This window comes from Rhinopithecus bieti, unplaced genomic scaffold (assembly GCF_001698545.2).
Source record: "Rhinopithecus bieti isolate Rb0 unplaced genomic scaffold, ASM169854v2 scaffold_25396, whole genome shotgun sequence".
NCBI classification, from domain to species: Eukaryota; Metazoa; Chordata; class Mammalia; order Primates; family Cercopithecidae; genus Rhinopithecus; species Rhinopithecus bieti.
The window spans coordinates 2,403,323-2,423,071 of NW_016812016.1; the positions used below are offsets into that span (position 1 = coordinate 2,403,323).

General features: G+C 37.9%; 1 protein-coding gene across 2 annotated transcripts in view; it reads right to left on the reverse strand.

Annotated features, from left to right (window-relative positions):
* The window catches only part of MACROD2 (mono-ADP ribosylhydrolase 2), a 161,957-nt gene that overhangs the window by 93,716 nt on the left and 48,492 nt on the right, over nt 1-19,749 (reverse strand). For both annotated transcript variants that reach the window (XM_017895522.1, XM_017895521.1), the window contains exon 3: nt 16,457-16,525. In XM_017895522.1, coding sequence (XP_017751011.1) covers nt 16,457-16,525 — 69 coding nt within the window. The remainder of the gene's footprint in view (nt 1-16,456; nt 16,526-19,749) is intronic.

Consider the following 19,749-nt stretch of genomic DNA (forward strand, 5'->3'; position numbering starts at 1 on the left):
GAATCTGAAGTGATATTCAAAACATTTAATAACTGGTATAGATGTTGCCTAATCAGAATGCACATGTCCACAGAGGTGGGGCAAGGCCCTGGAGCCCTGCTGGTGTTCTAGGATGGCAGGGAGGTGGCGGGAAGGGTCACTTGCAAGGAGAGGTGTTAAGTCACTGTTTGCCAAACACTATGCAAATGTTTCAGTATTTTAAAAACACTTACAGCAGGATTAGAACGTACTGCCAGAATATCAGTTCTCTGTATAGTAGAAAAATATATTGATGAATTTTCCAAATGTAATGAGAGTATTTCATTAACTGTAAGTCTCTGATGTTCTCATGTTGATGAAAAGAATAAGAAGTAGCTTTCCCTAGGAGTCTATAATCTAAGTATTGAATAATCCTCAAACACATATTTGTGATAACCTCTTATTTTGTGGTCCTTATCTGATAAAGCACCACTGCAAATAGAACCAGCAAAATCTTTGGTATAGTCCTTCTGTGTGGAACACCACATCTTTTTAGGCCAGCATCCCACTTGTGACATTTGGAGTAATGACTTAACTAGTTGCTAAAGATTAGTCCAAACTCAGCTGAGAACAGGAGAGGATGGCATTAAGCAGGGACCAAGAGGAAGGGAAGGACCTTAATTAAAGAGAGGCCATGAGGGAGCATCAAGGTTATGTATGTTTATGCTCCAACCTAGAGACATATGAAGTGGGTCACTCTAAGGTAAACCTCTATTTGTTATTTAGGAGAAACACTGTGAGACTGCCAATTAAAGTGCATGTTATTTACATTACTAAAAAATTTCCTAAAAGTTGCATTCATAATTTTTGTAAAAAATTCAAATTCTTAACTTTCTGTTGAATATAAATATACCTATAGTACAAAATTCATAAGTGTGCATGCAGCTTGATGAATTATCACAAAACGAATACTCCTGCATAACCAGGACCAGCTCAAGAAATAGAATATGTCTACCATTTTCCTCCTTTCTACCCCTTATCCTCCTTTCCAGCCACTACCCTCACTCTAATCATCACCACTCCAATTCCCAACAGCATCTATAAGTTGTGCCTGTTTGGGGACTTAACATAAATTGAGTTACACATAATCTGTTCTTTTCTGTGTCTTCTTGCTTTTGCACAGCATTACGTTTGTGAAATTCATTCATATTTTTGCATGTGAAAGTGGATTTTAATTGCACTCTGAAGGCTGGCCACATCAGTAGATTCTATGGTAAATCTTTTTTGAAGAGTAGAAAGAGTATTTTTTTTCTTTTTCAAACATAAAACATTCACTGCTCTCCTATACTCTATCTTCAACTTATGATTTCATTACTACAGCCATTCTTAAACATTAGTGTGCATTAGGAGTAGGATCCCTGGAAGGGCTTGTTAGCATACAGACTATGGGGCCCCAACTCCAGAGCTTCAGTTCCTGAAGGTCTGGGGTAGGGACTGAGAATTTGCATGTCTAACAAGTTCCCAGCTGACACCCCTGTTGCTGTTCCAGGGAACACTCTTTGAGAGCCATTGCCTTAACATATACTGAATTTGTATCTATCTGTATGCATTTCTTTTCTGTGTCTAAGTCATCTTTCATTTAAAGTAGGATTTTTGGAGAAGCATCCTCACATGGACTGCCCATGGGTTTTCTGCTGCAGAGACAGCAGCCTCTAACATGTGATGAGGAAGGATGCACAGCTCTGTGAGTGACAGAATCTGGGAGCTCCCCGTCAATATGTGGAGATATAAGAGACATTTTCAAAGCATCTCTCCTTCACATTAGATTTATTGGGTCTTACTGTTAAAAATCTGAAACTCTTTGGTTGGCATGCATTCAGAAGAAGAGGAACAAAAACAACAACAACAAACGAACCTGTGGAATCAAGAAAGGCTACGGTCATATCGTTACTGATTGCATCAAACCCTGCAGGTAAGAACTCCTTAAGAACAAAGCTTAAAGACTAAAAGTAATAGACAGTCTCTCCAACACATTCTCCTCAAGCTAAATCCAGACACTGTCCACTGCACTAGCCACCAGCCACATGTGGCTAGTGAGTATTTGTGATGTGGTGAGTCCGAGTGACACATGCTGTAAGTGTAAAATACACACCGAGTTTCACAGACTTAGCTCATACACATACAAAGAATGTAAAATATTGTATCAATAATTTATTTTTAGGTTTTTGCCTTCAACTTTTATTATAAGTCCTTGGGTACATGTGCAGTATGTGCAGGTTTGTTACATAGATAAACATGTGTCATGGTGGTTTGCTGCACAGATCAGCCTATCACCCTGGTATTAAGCCCAGTATCCATTAGCTATTTTTCCTGATGCATATATCAATAATTTTTATGTTGACTACATTTTGAAAATATTATATATGGATATAATGGTTAAATAAAATGTATAATTAAAATTATTTTCCTTATTTTTTTTCTTAGTGTGGCTTTTAGAAAATTTAAAACTACATATGTACTTCTCATTTGTGGTTCACATTTATTTCTACTGGACAGTGCTGTTCTAGATAATTTAAAATTAGCCTGATTTATAAAAATAGTTAAATACATGTTTATTTGAAGGGCAGAATTAGGAAGATGGAAAATTATAGCTTGCCAAAGGATCATCCATTAGAAACTAGGAAATCTAATTTCGCTTATAGCAAAGTATTTGCAAATGGTGACAGAAATGACTGGGAAGAAGCCCTAACTAGAGATTGTTCTGAGAAGGAATGGGAGGATGAAAGAGAATGGTACACTTGTAACAGCTACCCAAACTACCTTACACCGAACAGTACCCAATGGTTGAAAATTTTTGCTTTCTGTTGATTGGACCTAAATTTCTTAGTCTGATATGCAGAGTCCTCCATAATCAGGGCTGTATGTCAGCAAGAAATTAATGAGTGGGTGATGGATCCATCATTTAAGTCAACTGGGTTTATTCATTGCACCTAAAATAGGTCTTCCGATGTCCTTCTTCTTTTTCCCAACTAGAATCGCTTCCATTTGCACACCCTTCACATCCCAGCCCAAATCTCATATTCTCAACCCACATTTCACAGACAACTCCAAGTAGAGATGCTCCTCAACACTAAGCTCCTTAGTATGTTTCAGTGTAAGACTTTTTTGATACTTATCATGATCTGTCTGGCTTTCTTTGCTGCCCTGCATCCTAGTTATATGGCCTCAGGTCAGCTGTTATTGCTCTGTGCTTCACTTTCCTCCTTTGTAAAGTGGGATGGTAATTGTATTTATATCATAGATGAGAGTGGAAGGCATGAAAACATGTGCAGTTCTTAGAATAGAAACTGATGTATAATAAGGATTCGATAAATATTAGCTGGTAACATTATTGTTGCTGATATTAGCTATGCTGCAGCACATGTTTGTATATCTCATATTTCCATCGAGATTGTAAATTTCTTGAAAGGCAAGAACTGTATTTTCTTTTTAACATTGCATAATGTCTTAAAAAAGTTAGGACCCAATAAATATCTGTTAATGGCCATAAGAAATGTCAATAAATTTTAATTAGTACCTCTGTAGGCCATACTGTGTACTAATCACAGGGATAAAATGACGGACAACATAAATACTGTCTCTCCACTCATGAAACCTAAATTATAGTAGGGGAAGATGGATAGGAGGAAAAGATGCAAAGAACAACAGAAGAAGATTTGCATAGTTAGAGATGGCAGTGAGTGTTATAAAGCAACACACAGGGGGCTGAGATGGAAGTTTAGTGGAGGTGGTTTTACCAAAAAGATGACCAGAGAAAGCTGTGTTAAGGCAGAAGCACAATGAGAGGAGCGGGAGAGGTGTGAGGTGAGACTGGAGAGACAGGGAAAGTCTGCAATGGAAAAGTGCAACTAACAGTTATGGTGAGCTATTTGCATTTTACTTGGAGGGAAACCTGAGGGTGCTATGGGCATTCAAGCAGTGTGCTGTGATCCGTTTACTTTGCTTTGTCTGGTAATGGCGGTAGAGGTTTTACCCAACTTAAGAAATGAAATTATCTTCAAGGGCAATGTATTAATATGAACACGACCTTTGACTTATATAAAGGTTAGCTAATTTATATAGGGTTCAAACATAAACACTTAATCTTGGGCTCATTAAAGCCAGCTATCTGTTTAACACGTGAATGTGTGAACTCCAAAAACATAATTAGTTATCTGCCACTAGAAAAAACAGTGAGCAAATTCATGAATCAGGGTTCTGCCTGGACCTCCATTGTGACATATTCTCAGTTATTAGTTTAGGTAAAGACCCTGTTGCTTCATAACAGGTGTCAGTTTTGAGGGAACGACTCTAAATATGATTCTGGAATAAGAAAGGATGTAAATAATGAAAACATAATAAAAATTATAGAGTGAGTCTGCTATAAAACACAGAGCATGCAGAAATCAAAACATACTATCATTTAGTTCTAGGCATCACTGACTTTAAAAACAGCAGACAACTTGAAACATACTATTTTCCTTGAAAACAGAAACGTTTTTACAAAACCAAGTATTTATCACTCACTTTTCTCCTTGCTGAATTAGCAGACATTCAAAAAAGCCTTAACTTATGTGTATGCGTGTTTCCTTTTTCAGCTAAATTTTAAATGAAATAAGTTTAAATGAAATACATTTATAGGTATTGATGTTTCAATACATATAATATAGACTGATCACATTGGGGTAATTAGCATATCCATCATCTGGAACATTTATCATTTCTTTGTGTTGGGAACATTCAATATACTCCTTCTGGCTATTGAATACTATAAGGTGTATTATTGTTAACTACATTCATCCTATGATGCTGTAGAATGCTAGAATTTATTTCTCTGATCTAGCTGTAATTTCATATCCTTTAACAAATCTCTTTCTATTCCTGCCACTTCCCCCTACCCTTTTCAGCCTCTAGTATCCTATTCTACTTTTTACTTCTACAAGATCAACCTTTTAAGCTTCTGCCTGTGAGTGAAAACATGCGGTGTTTAATTTTCTTTTCCTGACTTATTTCCCTTAACATCATGTCCTCCAGTTCTATCCATGAAAGCCACAAATGACAGGCTTTCTTGTTCGTGGCTGAATAATAATCCATTGTGTGTTTATCACGAGCAGACTCATAAGGAAAATAAACCTTCACAGAAATGGGAGAGTTTTCAAAAAGTCTCTTCTCAAATCTATTCTTTTGAGATCAGACTAGATTGGGCACATTCAGGGTGGCATGGTGGTAGACGCAAATCTATTATTTAGCCTTCAACTTGTGTGGCTTCAGGTATGTTACCCAACCTAAGTCTTGGTTGGATAAAATTAGAGAAAATTAGGGAAATACTAACAACATCATCCATCTCTGGAAGATACTGGGCAGCTGTTCAACCAACGTGTTCCCCCAGAGTCTGATGTAATCTGTTGACTCCATCTTGAGAGAAGACGCCGGGAAAGAATCTGGGAGGGGCTTTGACCACGGACAATAATGTGGAGAAGAGGGAGATGGATGTGCGGAAGGGTAAGCTTGAGCTGGATGCTTGGTGGTGTTGACTTGCTTCTCCTCCTGATGCTGGCATATATCAGTGTTAGGTGATAAATCAAGTGGTTGGATATCCAAGTCTATACTAGTCTACACCAGGATTCTGCTAGGAAGAAAGCTGCAGGAAGCAGGAGGCTGGAAGTCAGAAGCAGGATGCAGAAAGCTGCAGGACTGATAAAAAAAAAAAAAAAGGTTTCTGATTTTCCTGAAACCATGAAGGAAGATTCAGGGAAACCCAGAGCCTGGGACTTGGAGTGGTCTCAAGGCTTTAACCATCTACCCTGAGGAAGATGTTGAAAGAAATATTTGTCTCATTATGTATTGGTCTGTTTTCATGCTGTTGGTAAAGACATACCCAAGACTGGAAAGAAAAACAGGATTAATGGACTTAGAGTTCCACATGACTGGGGAAGCCTCACAATCATGGCAGAAGGCAAGGAGGAGCAAGTGACATCTTACATGGATGGTGGCTGGCAAAGAGAGAGCTTATGCAGGGAAACTCCCCCGTATAATACCATCAGATCTTGTAAGACTTACTCACTATCACCAGGACAGCATGGGAAAGACCTGCCTCCACGATTCAATTACCTCTCACCGGGTCCCTCCCACAACATGTGGGAACGTAAGATGAGATTTGGGTGGGGGTGTAGCCAAATCATATCACATTATGCGTTTAGGATAGAATTCAGTGAATATTTAGTAATTGATTCTGCCTCATTCCGTGTTTAAGATCGATGTGGCTGGCATAGAAAACATTTTTGGGTGGTGTAGGTAATTTGAAACAGTGTAATGAGTTTACATGCTTTTTGAAAACCTTAGATCTTTATGAGACCTTAATGAGTCAGGCTGGGAGTAATGTCACCTGGCACATATTTGTGTTGGTTCTCAAAACAGGGTGTGTGTGCATGCATGTTGTTTTGAGTACACATGTATGTTTGTGTGAGTGTCACTGTCCCTTATGCCTGAGGAAAATAATCTGTTTTTGCCTTTCCATTCTAATTTGACACATCTGGTGCAAAATATCAGGGCTAATTCCAAAATGAAATAGGAAGACAATCTTCTCATTAAATGCCATCAATGCTTAAACCTTGTCTTTGTACTTGATTAAAAAATGTTCCAGTCTTTGCCACTAGCTAGCCAATTATTCCTTTTTTCTTATTAAGGAATGCAGCAGTTGAGACATCGTCCCCCGTGCTCCTTCTCTCTCTCTCTCTCGGTGTGTGTGTGTGTGTGTGTGTGTGTGTGTCTAGATAAATATATCCTCCTAGGAACAGTAGCAGAATAGCTGACAACAAACGTCATTAGAAAAGAGTAAGAGCAAAACATCCCTGCTTGTGAAAACCTATTGTCAAAAACTAAGATAGGCTACATCTCTTTCTGAAATTGGAGAGAATGTTTTTCCAATACCACTCCATAACTACAAATTCAAGAAGGCCAGACTCCATTTTTAAAAGGTACTTTACCATTGCCTGTTTTGTATTATAACAAAGGGTATGATTTCTTGAAATCAAAACTTTAAACTTCTTGAGTTCTTCTGGATTAGATGTGGAATGGTTTCCCAAACTATGTTTTGTATGATTTTTAAAAAGTTCTAGCAACAAAAAGGGGGTAGCAAGCAAACAAAATTTCAAAAAAATCACATTTAGTCAATTAATGTGGGAAATGCCCCATACTTCCATCTCCCCTGAGCGTTTCATGTTAGCATGGTGAAGGCTCTGAGTTCTGCATTATAGAAAATTGACTTAACTTTGCCTAATTTCGTAGTTTCCAAAATGTTTTGAATGGCTGCTGAGCTCATTTATTAAAGAACACTTATTAACATCAAAGATACTATAAAATTTTAAACATGGGGATATCTGAGCAAGAGCCCCACCGTGTTGCTTATAGATCTGAATTCACTTCAGAAGAAGTACCTTTCTCCAGCGTTTTTGCCCAGTCAAAATACAATGATGTGCCATTCTACATGAACTATTGTCATAATATCTGTTTTTCAGTAGCCACCTCTTTGTTTAGTTGTTGTTTTTGTCTTTTTTGACAGGGTTAAAAAAGCAGGTCCACTTTATTTACAATGATCAGTTGGTGACACATGGATCTTTGAGCTTTCTGTGGCCTTGTGGAGGTACCTGGGCAGAGGCCACTCCTGTTAGGTTAATACATCCCCCTTCCTCATCCTGCTATGAGAGTCGTGCTGCTGTCAGAATCCACCTGCTCTGAGTACAGTCCTATCTATTTAGTGTTAAAAATACATAACTTCAAAATTAACTCTGGAAATACTTTCTAAAACTCTTAAAGAACAGTATTTATTTTTAAATTCAAATATTAATGCATATTTGAGTCCAATGCACATTAAAGTTTGAGAATTACTGAGTTACTCTAAATGATATTTCATAGAAAAATAGACTACACTTAACTAGCAAATGTTTTGTGTTTAATCAGATTGGTTAGACATGCCACCTTTTGTGGAAATAATCTAAAGAGTTACTCCAAATATTATTTTTATACTAATTAACGAGAAGTGACAGGGTCAGAAAACATATACTCTAAAATAGTACACTTTGGGGAGTCAAAGTTAAACACTTAAAATATGAGTCAGAGATATTATGATTTTAATTTAATTTTCTAAGACAGAAAAGACTTCATGTATTTTTTGGTTGGGTAAGTATACAGTCTTGGGTTTCTCTAGTACCAGTGAATCAGGTCCAATTCTGGTATTATTATTATTATTATTATTATTATTACTATTATTATTATTATTATTTTGAGACAGGGTCTCACTCTGTTGCCCAGGCTGAGGTGCAGTGGCACGATCTCTGCTCACTGCAAGCTCCGCAGCCTCCTGGGTTCATGCCATTCTCCTGCCTCAGCTCTCTCGAGAAGCTGGGACTACAGGTGCCTCGCCCCACGCCCGGGCTAATTTTTTTTTTTTTTTTTTTTTTGTATTTTTAGTAGAGATGGGGTTTTCACCGTGTTTGCCAGGACTGTCCTCGATCTCCTAGACCGTCGTTGATATACCCACCGCCTCGGCCTCCCAAAGTGCTGGGATTACAGGCGTGAGCCACCGCGCCCAGCCAATTCTGGTATAATTATTAACAGCTCCCTGCGAATCACTCTAAAAATTGTGCTGGTTTTGAAGATATATGATTACTTCTATTAGGTGATGCCCACAAAAGCATTCCAAAATATGGACTAGGGACCTTCCATTGTAGGTCTTATCTATAAGAGAATAAAACACAAAGCAGGCAGAAAAATCTATGAAAGGCACTAACGGAATGTCTGGTATTCAAGCAAAGATACTCAGTTACCAAATCTCCATTGGTGAGGGGGGCTAGGTAGAGATTCCTCAGGTGTTTCTGCTTGCTGGCATAGTTTACTCCGGTTGCTTTTCAATATTCAACTGGTGCACGCCCTATGGTGTACTGGAGAATGTTCATCTTGATGGTCAGGGGGTGGGCAACATCTGTTGTTAAATATTTTGAATGTTACCTGTTACTGAACCTCTCTAACCTGCATTAGCATATCAATAGATTTCTTGATTTGGTGATGATTCAATGACATATGACTGTCCCACCTGGGGTAGTTAGGGTTTTAAAGCCAGCAAATAAATTTAATAACAATAATTGTAAAAAACAATAATGCTGCCAACTCTTGTTGAAAGTTTACTATGTTTGAGAAGCTGCTGTAAGCACTTTAAGTATATTAACTCTTTCAGTTTTTGCAACCCCATGATATAAATACTATTATGGTTCCCTTTTTTACACATGAGAAAACTGAGGCACAAGCTAAAAACATTACCTAAGGCCACACAGCAGTGCTGATGTGAATTTGAAATAAATGGAGACTGATAAAGGCTTCATGGCTTGGCCCAAGGAATTCAAAAATAAGGCCACTAAATTTGAAAATGATCACAAGGATGATCATATAAATTTGGACCTATTTGGACATAAATTTAGGTCCAAAATACTATGTTGGACAAATATTGATTTATGAGGGAAAAGGTTAAAATATTTTTATTATTTACATATATTTTCTTATTTTAAAAGTAATGTGTGTTTATTACACACAAAAAAATAAGCAAAAGAAGAAAGCAAAAATATCACTCATAACCCCAGTACCCAGAAATAAGCATATGGAATATGCTGATATATAAACTCTTAGTGTTTTTCTAGTTAACCTCATACATATATGGAGGGTGTTACTGTTAAATGAAGAAATAGAATAAAGACTTATTTTCCTACAATTTAATCCTTAAATGGAAATGGCTATGCTTTCATTCTTATTTTTTTGCATTACAAAATATTTTACGATAGATATATTATTCTTATAAGCAAAATAATTTTATATTAAAAATATGATAAATACTACCTTTTAAAGAGATTGCATAAGCTTAAGTAGGTATTAGCTATGACAGTTAACAGTAATAAAATCATTCTCCTATCCTCACTTCCCACACACACACCTTTTTCCTCTCTCCTTCTCTGAGTCTCAGGTTACCCTTTTGAGAAATGAAGACTACATTGTTATAAATGTAAAGCATTGTGTACAGGAGACACTCAATGCATCTTACTTCTTTCCCCTTCAGTATACTAGCAGAGGATGGCCACTTTCATTCTACACTTAAGGCTCCTAATATCCAAGAGGGATAACTCAGGGATGCTCAAGCGTATTCAGACCCTCTACCAATGCAGATCCAGGGCAGAGGACAATCTTGTCCTCGCTCTGATGAGTGAGAGGGTGAGGACGCTTGGTCGGGGATGGTGAACACCGAGAATGGGAATAGGACAAAGAAAAATTAGCCTGGAGAATCTCGAGAGGAATTTCATTGGCAGCCTTGGTTTTGTTTCTCGTCAACAGTTCAGGCAAAGAACAGAAACAATGCCATTTTTCAGAACAATTTTGAGTCCACACCACTGGCCAGGCCTATAGTGCTCAGTGGTTGGAATAATTTGTGCTCTCATCTCTTGCACATTCCTGAATCCTCTTCCTTGCATGTAATCTTTCTCTTTTGTTCACTTTGGCAAGGCTGACTCTTGGCGCTAGCTTTTCCCTTTTCCTACAGTAATTTTGACTTCTAGGAGGTTTGAAACTAGATTAAGGGTTAAGAAATCCTTTGCCAGGTGACATCCCATTTCAAAAATACCAAAAACAGCAATTGTATGACTTACACGGTGTTTCAAAGGAATACAAGCTCGGGTATGCACCTGAGTATTAATTGATTTTGTTGTTAATATTAATGAGCATATGATTTGGCCTAGTTGACCTTCAGATTTAAATTAGGTACTGATTAAATAATAAGGCAGGTGAATTAAGATGAGTTTAAACAGCATTTTATTTTCCCCCAGAAAGCTGCCTTGACCTTGGCTCTGGGTGAAAATAAGCTATTAGAGGTGTTGAAAAAACTAGAACAGAGCATATTCTTTATCTTAAGGAGATTGACTATATCTTAAATAGTAATAATAATAACTTCATAAAAGTTTCATCTGGAGTACTTGACATTCCTATGAATTTTACTTCTGTGTTTATATGCCCCTTTAATATGATTGCTTATCTATTTGTTAACTTAAATAGCCTTAATACTTGTACTCCTAAATTTGTTTTTAAGGGTTTAAAGTGCAAACTACCATTAAATCAACAGAGTATTTTTAACCAGTAGAGAAAGAAGTCCTCAATAGATAAGTACACATCCTATTTCAGAAATAACCTCAGAGCGCCTACCGACCCACAAATCTTTTCCCAGGCCAGCTTTACCTTGGAGTTACTTTCAATTCAATTGTGGTTGCCAAATCCTTGGCATGCATTCGGATGAATTATTCATCAGCATTCTTCCTGCTAATATCTCATGCTCCCAGCTCAACTCCTGCCCACCCTATGGCTGTAACGACTCATTGGGAACAGGTGTCATCAGTGTGTAGCTCACAATCTAGCTCTTGATCCATGAGCCAGTCGGTTGCATCTCCTTCTGTTGGCAGCAGGCACAGTTAGCAAGTACATGGGGGTAAGCAGGCAGCAAGCATGGGTTCCTGGTTCCCAGTGGAAAATATGTCTAGAACATTAAAACAAAACTGCTGGCATAGAGGATACCTGGGTTACAATACTTCCTTTTGAAATTCTTCAACCTTCACATGACTGTTAGAATTTTTTAAATATCTGGTCTTCAAAGCGACATTAGCCATCTTATTTTTTATTTATTTGTTTTCAATCCTTGCACCCTAGAAGATGCTAATTTCCTGTGGAAACCAAGGTTATAACAAATGTAAAGCCAGCCCACTAACAAGCAAAGCTGGAAATAACCAAATGAGTCTCAAAATTCTTGGGAGTTATATTAGAAAGAGAAAAAGAGACCTGTCCATAATATCAGTGATTCTGAAGCCCAAGAAGATGCTTGGTCAGGATCAAAGTCTGAAAACAAACTCAAGAGACCAAGGGCTTCTTCAGGACATTTGATCAGCAAAAATGTTCTGCCACTTAAACTGGAGAGTGTAATGAGCATTTCTATAAGCAATCTTATAACTGCAGTGCTCTAAAATAGCCCAGATGTCACAGAGAAGAGATATTTCTGCATGAAAGCTAATAATGGAGAATGTTTGAAATGAATCCTCAACACATATGACTGCCTTTTAACCTTATCTTGACCTCAATCTTGAAGGATTTCAATTGATTTTTTTTTTTTATTCTAAGCTAGGTATCTATCAGTCAAGACAATAGTTCCAACAGCATTAAACACTTGTTCTAAGCTGGTCTAAGCTTTGAACTGATAATCAATGAAAAACAGTGGTTTTCTGTACATGCTATTTCAGAAGAAAAAGGCGAAAATCATACCCTAGGCATTCTGTTTTTAATTGAAAGAAGACTGCATACTAGTGTGGATTTTAAAACATTTCTATTTTCCCTAAGTAAATAGGTTAATGGATATTAATGGCTTATTTCAGTAATACTCATAAAACTTCACATTTAGTCTTACATAGGAACTACATTTGTGATACATAACGGAACTCCTTCATGGAGTTACCATCATTAAAAGTTTTATGTTAAAAAAATCCTAAAAGTATTCCAAAAAATAAATCCTGGCATAAACAATTAATGGTGTGAGTTCCTAAAAGCATCAAGAAACATCACAAACAGTGTGCTTCTGTGAAGGTGCGATATCTCCAAACTAAACAACTCAACAGGAAAAATCCCAGCCTGAAACATGGTCACATTCAAATTAATTTATCTCTCTTTCATGTTTCTTAAACTCTGCCACTCAACTTCATGACACTTTGAAATTTTTAGCACAGACTAAATGATTGGTATGACCAAAATTTTTGCTTAAGATGAACACCACTTTCTGTCTTTTCACTCTGATTGCATTTGATCAGATTTATTTATCTCTCTGAGATGACCTAGAGTTTCCCATCAGAGCCTATGTGGGTATTTGACATCAGTTATATTTTTAGATATGCTATGTCTTAAAAAACAGTTAAAGTGCTCTAACTGAAAAATACTTTATCACTAAAATATGCCAATCATCATCTGAGCCTTCAGCAACTTGTAATCTTTTTCCTGGTGGAAGGTCTTGCCTCAATGTTGACGGTCACTACTGGCCACTCAATGTTGATGGCCACCACTTGGTTGCTCAAGGTTGAGGTACTTATGGTAATTTCTTTCTTTTTTTTTGAGATGGAGTCTCGCTGTGTTGCCCAGGCTGGAGTGCAGTGGCATGATCTTGGTTCACTGCAAGCCTGCCTCCTGGGTTCACACCATTCTCCTGCCTCAGCCTCCTGAGTAGCTGGGACTACAGGTGCCCGCCACCACGCCCGGCTAATTTTTTGTATTTTAGTAGAGACGGGGTTTCACCATGTTAGCCAGGATGATCTCAATCTCCTGACCTCATGATCCACCCGCTTCGGCCTCCCAAAGTGCTGGGATTACAGGTGTGAGCCACCGCGCCTGGCTAGCTATGGTAATTTCTTAAAATAAGACAATGATGAAGCTTGCCACAATAATTGTCTCTTCCTTTCACAAAAGATTTCTCTGTGGCATGCAATGCTGTTTGATGGCATTTTACGCACAGTAGGAATTATCTTAAAATTGAACTGAGTAAGGCCAGGCACAGTGGTGCTTGCCTGTAATCCCAGCACTTTAGGAGGCCGAGGCAGGTGGATCACCTGAGGTCGGGAGTTAGTGACCAGCCTGAATAACAAGGCGAAAGCCCATCTCTAAAAAAACAAAAAACAAACAAACAAACAAAAAACAAAAAAAGCTGGATGTGGTGGTGCATGCCTGTAATCTGAGCTATTTGTGAGGCTGAGACAGGAGAATTGCTTGTACCTGGGAGGAAGAGGTTGCAGTGAGCCAAGATCGCGCCATTGCACTCCAGCTTGGGCAACAACAGTGAAACTCCATCTCAAAAACAAACAAACAAAAAATTGAACTCAATACTCTCAGACCTGCTTCCATCTCAAGAAGCCACTTTCTTTTTTTAATAAATAAGATGCAACTTCTCATTTGTTCAAGTTTCTCATGAGATTGTAGTTCAGTCACATCTTCAGTCTCCACTTCTAGTTCTCTTGACATTTCTACCACATCTTTAGTTACTTCCTCCACTGAAGTCTTGAACCCCTCAAAGTCATCCATGAGGGTCGGAATTACCTTATTTCACACCCTTGCTAATGTTGACATTTTGACCTTCTTTCATGAATATTCTTAATGCCATCTAGAATAGTCAATCCTTTCCATATTTTCAGTTTATTTTGCCCAGATTCATCAGAGGATGATATCACTATCTATGGCAGTTACAGTGTTAGAAAATATATTTCTTAAATAGAAATTTGAAAGTCAAAATTACTCCCTGATCCATTGTCTGCAGAATAGATGTGTTAGCAGGCATGAAGACAACGTTACATTCCTTGTACATCTCCATCAGAACTCTTGGAAGACCAGGTGCATTGTCAATAAGCAGTAATATTTTGAAAAGAATCATTTTTTTTCTGAGTAGGTCTCAACAGTGGACTTAAAATATTCAGTAAACAATGCTATAAACAGACGTGCTATAATACAGGCTTTGTTGTGCCATTGACAGAGCACAGGTAGGGTAGCCTTCGACTAATTCTTAAGAGCACTAGGATTCTTGGAATAGTAAATGAGCATTGTCTTCAACTTAAAGTCACCAGCTGCATTAGCCCCTAACAAGAGAGCCAGCTTGTCCTTTGAAGTCAGGCATTGACTTCTCCCCTCTAGCTATGAAAATGCTAAATGGCCTCAGCTTCCAACAGAAGGCTGTTTTGTCTACATTGAAAATCTGTTGCTTAGTGTAGCCACCTTCATCAGTGATCTTAGCTAGATATTCTGGATAACTTGCTGCAGCTTTTACATCAGTACTTGCTGCTTCACCTTGCACATTAATGTAATGGAAACAGCCTGTTTCCTTAAACCTCATGAATCAGCCTCTGCTAAGGTCCAACTTTGCTTTTGCAGCTTTCTCACTTCTCTCAGCATCAGTAGAACTGAAGAAATCTAGTACCTTTCTCTGGACTAGGCTCTGGCTTAAGGGAATGTTATGGCTGGTTTGATCTTTCATCCAGACCATTAAAACTTTCTCCTTATCAGCAATAAGGCTGTTTCCGTTTCTTATCATTCATGTGTCCACTGGAGTAGCAATTTTAATTTCCTTCAAGAACTTTTCCTTTGAATTCACAACTAGGCACAAGAGGCCTAGATTTCAGCCTATCTCAGATTTCAACATACCTTCCTCACTAAACTTAAACATAGCTAACTTTTGATTTAAAGTATGATTTAGTATGCAACTCTTCCTATCACGTGAACACATAGAGGCTATTGTAGGTCTATTAATTGGCCTAATTCCAATATTGTTGTGTTTTAGGGGATAGGGATGCCTGAGAAAAGGGAGACAGATGGGAATAGTGGGTCAGTGGAATAGTCAGAACCACATTTACTAAGTCAGTCCACTATCTTTTATGGGCATAGTACATAGCACCCCAAAACAATTATAATAGTAATCACTGATCACAGATCACCATTACAGATAGAATAACAGTAAAAAGATTTGAAATATTGTGAGAATTATCAAAGAGTGACACAGAGACATGAAATGAGGACATGCTGTTGGGAAAATAGTGCCGACAGACTTGCTTGATGCAGGGTTCCCACAAAACTTCAATTTGTAAAAAATGCAGTATTTTCAAAGCACAGTAAAATGAAGTGCAAGAAAGTAAGGTATGCCTATATTACCTTTTCATCTGGGGACTTGCCAATGAACCAGGAGAGAGAGAGAAAAAAGGACTATTCTGTTTTCCTTTAGATATATATATTTTAATTCGAGCATCCCCACATCAATGTCTCCACTACTTCTTCCTTCCTCAAATTGTCTTCTAAAGAGAAATTTTTTTTTTTTTTTTTTTTTTTTTTTTTTTTTACTTTTTCTGGAAATACTTGGGTCAGCAACATTTTCTCAGAGTAATTGTCGACAAAATGGAGAATGATGCTCTTGCCAAAGATTTGTTTCTAAGGATGCCTTTCAAACATTTCTTTCTTTTTTGAAAAATGGTGCTCCCTGGTTGGTGGTTCTCAAATGCCGCTCTTTCAAACCTTTTCCTGATGAGTGGCTATAAAGAGCAGAACTGACTAATTCTGGTGTTTTAAATAAACATCTCTAAACATAATTTTTCTGGTCATTCTCTCATTTCATAAATAGTTATTTTCCAAAGGAACAAATGTAAATGTTATATATATACACACACACATATATATATGGTTTTTTTTTTTTCTATAAAGGCTAGATATGCAATAAAAGAGAGTAGGTGGGAGAGTCGATTGTATTGGAAACAGAGACACTTAAGAAAACCTAGTTATATTTGACTTGCTGCCTTGTTTTTCCATATAAACAAGCCCAAATAGTCTAAGAGTCTGCAATTATTAGATGTAGTTAGTGGCCTCATACCTTCATCTTTACAGTCTTCCACTGCCTCTTCTGAAGCGGGGCCAGGCACCGTGACAGTGTTGACACCATCTATAAAGCAGAAAAAGAAACACTGCCTCAGAGTTCATCCTTCCAGAAGTCAGGCTGTGGCTTTCCTGCTCTGCACCCCCTCCACTCTCCACCAGAGAAAGCATGAGCCTGCAGAACGCTTGAATACACTGAATGCTCTTTGAAGGGGCTAGTGGTTTGGGAATCTCTTTTATAGTTAGTGAAACAGGAACCTTCAGTTAAGTCAGAGACCAGTGGGCTACAATCTATTTTTTGGTGAAGAATGCTACTTGTTGCTAGTAGTATCCTTTGGCATTTTGTTTCTTCCTCATTCCTCAAAGGATGGTGTATTATTTTTCTTGGTAACAGATTGTGAAATAAAGTATATCCTTGCAAGTTCTTACAAAGTGCTTTTATGTGTGTGTTTGTCAAGTTTGTTTTTTTCTTAGCACAGCACTTCTGCTCCGTTATGCCAGGATGTCAAACTGTGGGGAGCAGCTCTGATGGCTGTCAGCACAGAGGCCGGGAAGAAGAGCATTTGGCACAGGGCACCAGCAGCCACCAGGAACTTTCATGTCACCCGAGAACAGAAGGGGAAAATGGGGACTAAGGACATGGAACTCTCTGTTCCCCTCACAGCACCAATTAACTGCATTAGAGTAGACCTCTCTTCTCAGTGTCATCAGCCCCTAGTGACTCTAGGCATGTTTGGCCTCCAGGATAAGAGCTAACTAGTCTACTCCCTCCCATTCAGACAGTAAATCTAGACAGGCAGGATTGCTAAAATCATTTGCAATGTTTAATACCTGATAACTGGAAAAGGAATACACATACACACACACACACACACACACACACACACACACATTTTGGACAAAAGATGGGCTAGAAAAGATGTGATCTGTGATTTGATTCCAAATGTGTGTTAGTTTTTATGCATACATGAGTTATCTTTAGTTCCATAACCCTGTTACTATAGAAAAAAGTATTTATAGAGTGCGCATGTGTGTATATATATACACTATATATATAGTTTATATGTATAAATATATATAAACTATAGAGTATATATAGTATACATATATAGAGAGTGTATATATAGTTCTTCATGTAGTAGCAGGTAATATGTATAGTTATACAGTTATATATAATAGTTACATATAGTTATATTCATATAGTATATATAGTTTACATGTATAAATATACTATATATAAACTATAGTGTATATATCATATACATATACATATATAGTATGTATATAGTTTTTCATGTAGTAGCAGAAAATATGTATAGTTATATACTTATATATAATAGTGATATATACTTATCTACATAGTTATGTATATATATTCCCTGATAGTACATGAAAAACTATATATATACACACACACACACACATTACATATGTGTATATATACTACATGGACTCTATAGTTTACATATAGTATATTTATACATATATGGTATATTTATACATATAAGCTATATATATAGTACATATGCACACACACACATATAGTTTTTTATGCAGTAGCAGGGTCAGGGAACTAAAGATAACTCATATATGCATGAAAACTAACACACATTTGGAAGCAAATCACAAATCGCTTATTTTCTAGCCTATCTTTTGTCCATGATGCATATACTATTACTTTCAGGTCTGGTGTCCTTTGGAACATAATTCTCTGTCACTATCTCATCATTTAGATCTCATTTTAACTATCACTTCCTCAGAGAGTCCGTCCCAAACCCAGACACTGGAAAGTTGCCTTCTGGGCATTCCTTCTATGTTTCCTTATTTCTCAGCAAGGCATTTATCACTATTGATGTTTTATCATTTTATTTGTTTATTGTTTGGAACCCCACCAGAATATAAATTTCAAAGAAACATGGATGTTGTTTTTACTGATTGTTTGTTTATTCAGTAGTGCCTGGAACGGTGCCTATGACACAATGAACCCTTGTTATGTATTTGTTAAATTTTTTGGAAGAATATTATCTACAACTTAGATCTGATTTGGTCATGACAACAGTCAAAACTGCTGGATTGCACTGTTTTAAGATTGTGTTTTTTCATGACATGTAAGAGGCCTGCAGAGCTATATAATCAAAACTGAAGCTGGAAATTGTATTGAATGAAAATAAGACACTTTTATTTTGAAAAAATACCAGCAGGTCAAAAGAGCTTTAACGACCCATAACCACATCTTCGATTTATCTAAGCTCTGATTAGGGAGAATATGAAATGAGCAGTGTGAACGTAACAATGTATGTTGACTGTGGCCAGGATTATAGGTGGACTCTGCCATTGGCCTCTGTGCCAGCCGGCAAGCTCACTTGGAAGAGCAAGGTGAGTCACTCAGTGATGTATTTAGGACTCTTCTTCACATTGAGAAGTGCCCCTATTGTTGTGACAACGCTATCAGATTCAAGGGCTGGAGAAGAGGGCTGACATTCTACCACTCCCTTCTCACAGGCAAAAGGATCTCAAATCTACAAACTACTTATTCTCAATTGGTTAAAGGGAAAAGGATGAATAAATCCAACACAGGCAAATGTGAGTGCATGCATACATGTGTGTGTGCGTATGCGTGTGTGTGTGTGCATGTATGTACAGGGATGGGAAACAATCTTTGTCAATAAGGACAGTTCGGGGCTGGGTGTGGTGGCTCACGCCTATCATCCCAGCACTTTGGGAGGCTTAGGCGGGCAGATCACTTGAGGTCAGGAATTCAAGACCAGCCTGGCCAACATGGTGAAACCCTGTCTCTACTAAAAATAAAAAAATTATCCGGGCATGGTGGTGGGTGCCTGTAGTCCCAGCTACTTGGGAGGCTGAGGTACAAAAATCGCTTGAACACAGGAGGTGAAGGCTGCAGTGAGCCGAGATTGCACCACTGCACTCCAGCCTTGGTGACAGAGCGAGACTCCGTCAAAAAAAAAAAAACAACAACAACAAAAAACAAAACAAAACAAAAAAAAAACTGTTTGGGACAGAGTAGTGAGTGAATAAAACCTGTGTAACCTCAACAGTCACAGAATGGCCTCAGCTGTCAGCAGTTAGTCGACTAATAGTTGTCAGCCCCAAACAATAAAAACAGTGACAGCTTTTCACTCATAGGCTACGGAGCGTAATGTGTGGGTTGGTGGGGGGGAGGGTTGGGTAACAACAGTTTTCTGCATCAGAAATTCATTTCATTGCAAGGACTATGTTGCAGCAAAGGATGCCGGCCGACCCAGGTGCAGGTACACAAAGTCCTTGCTG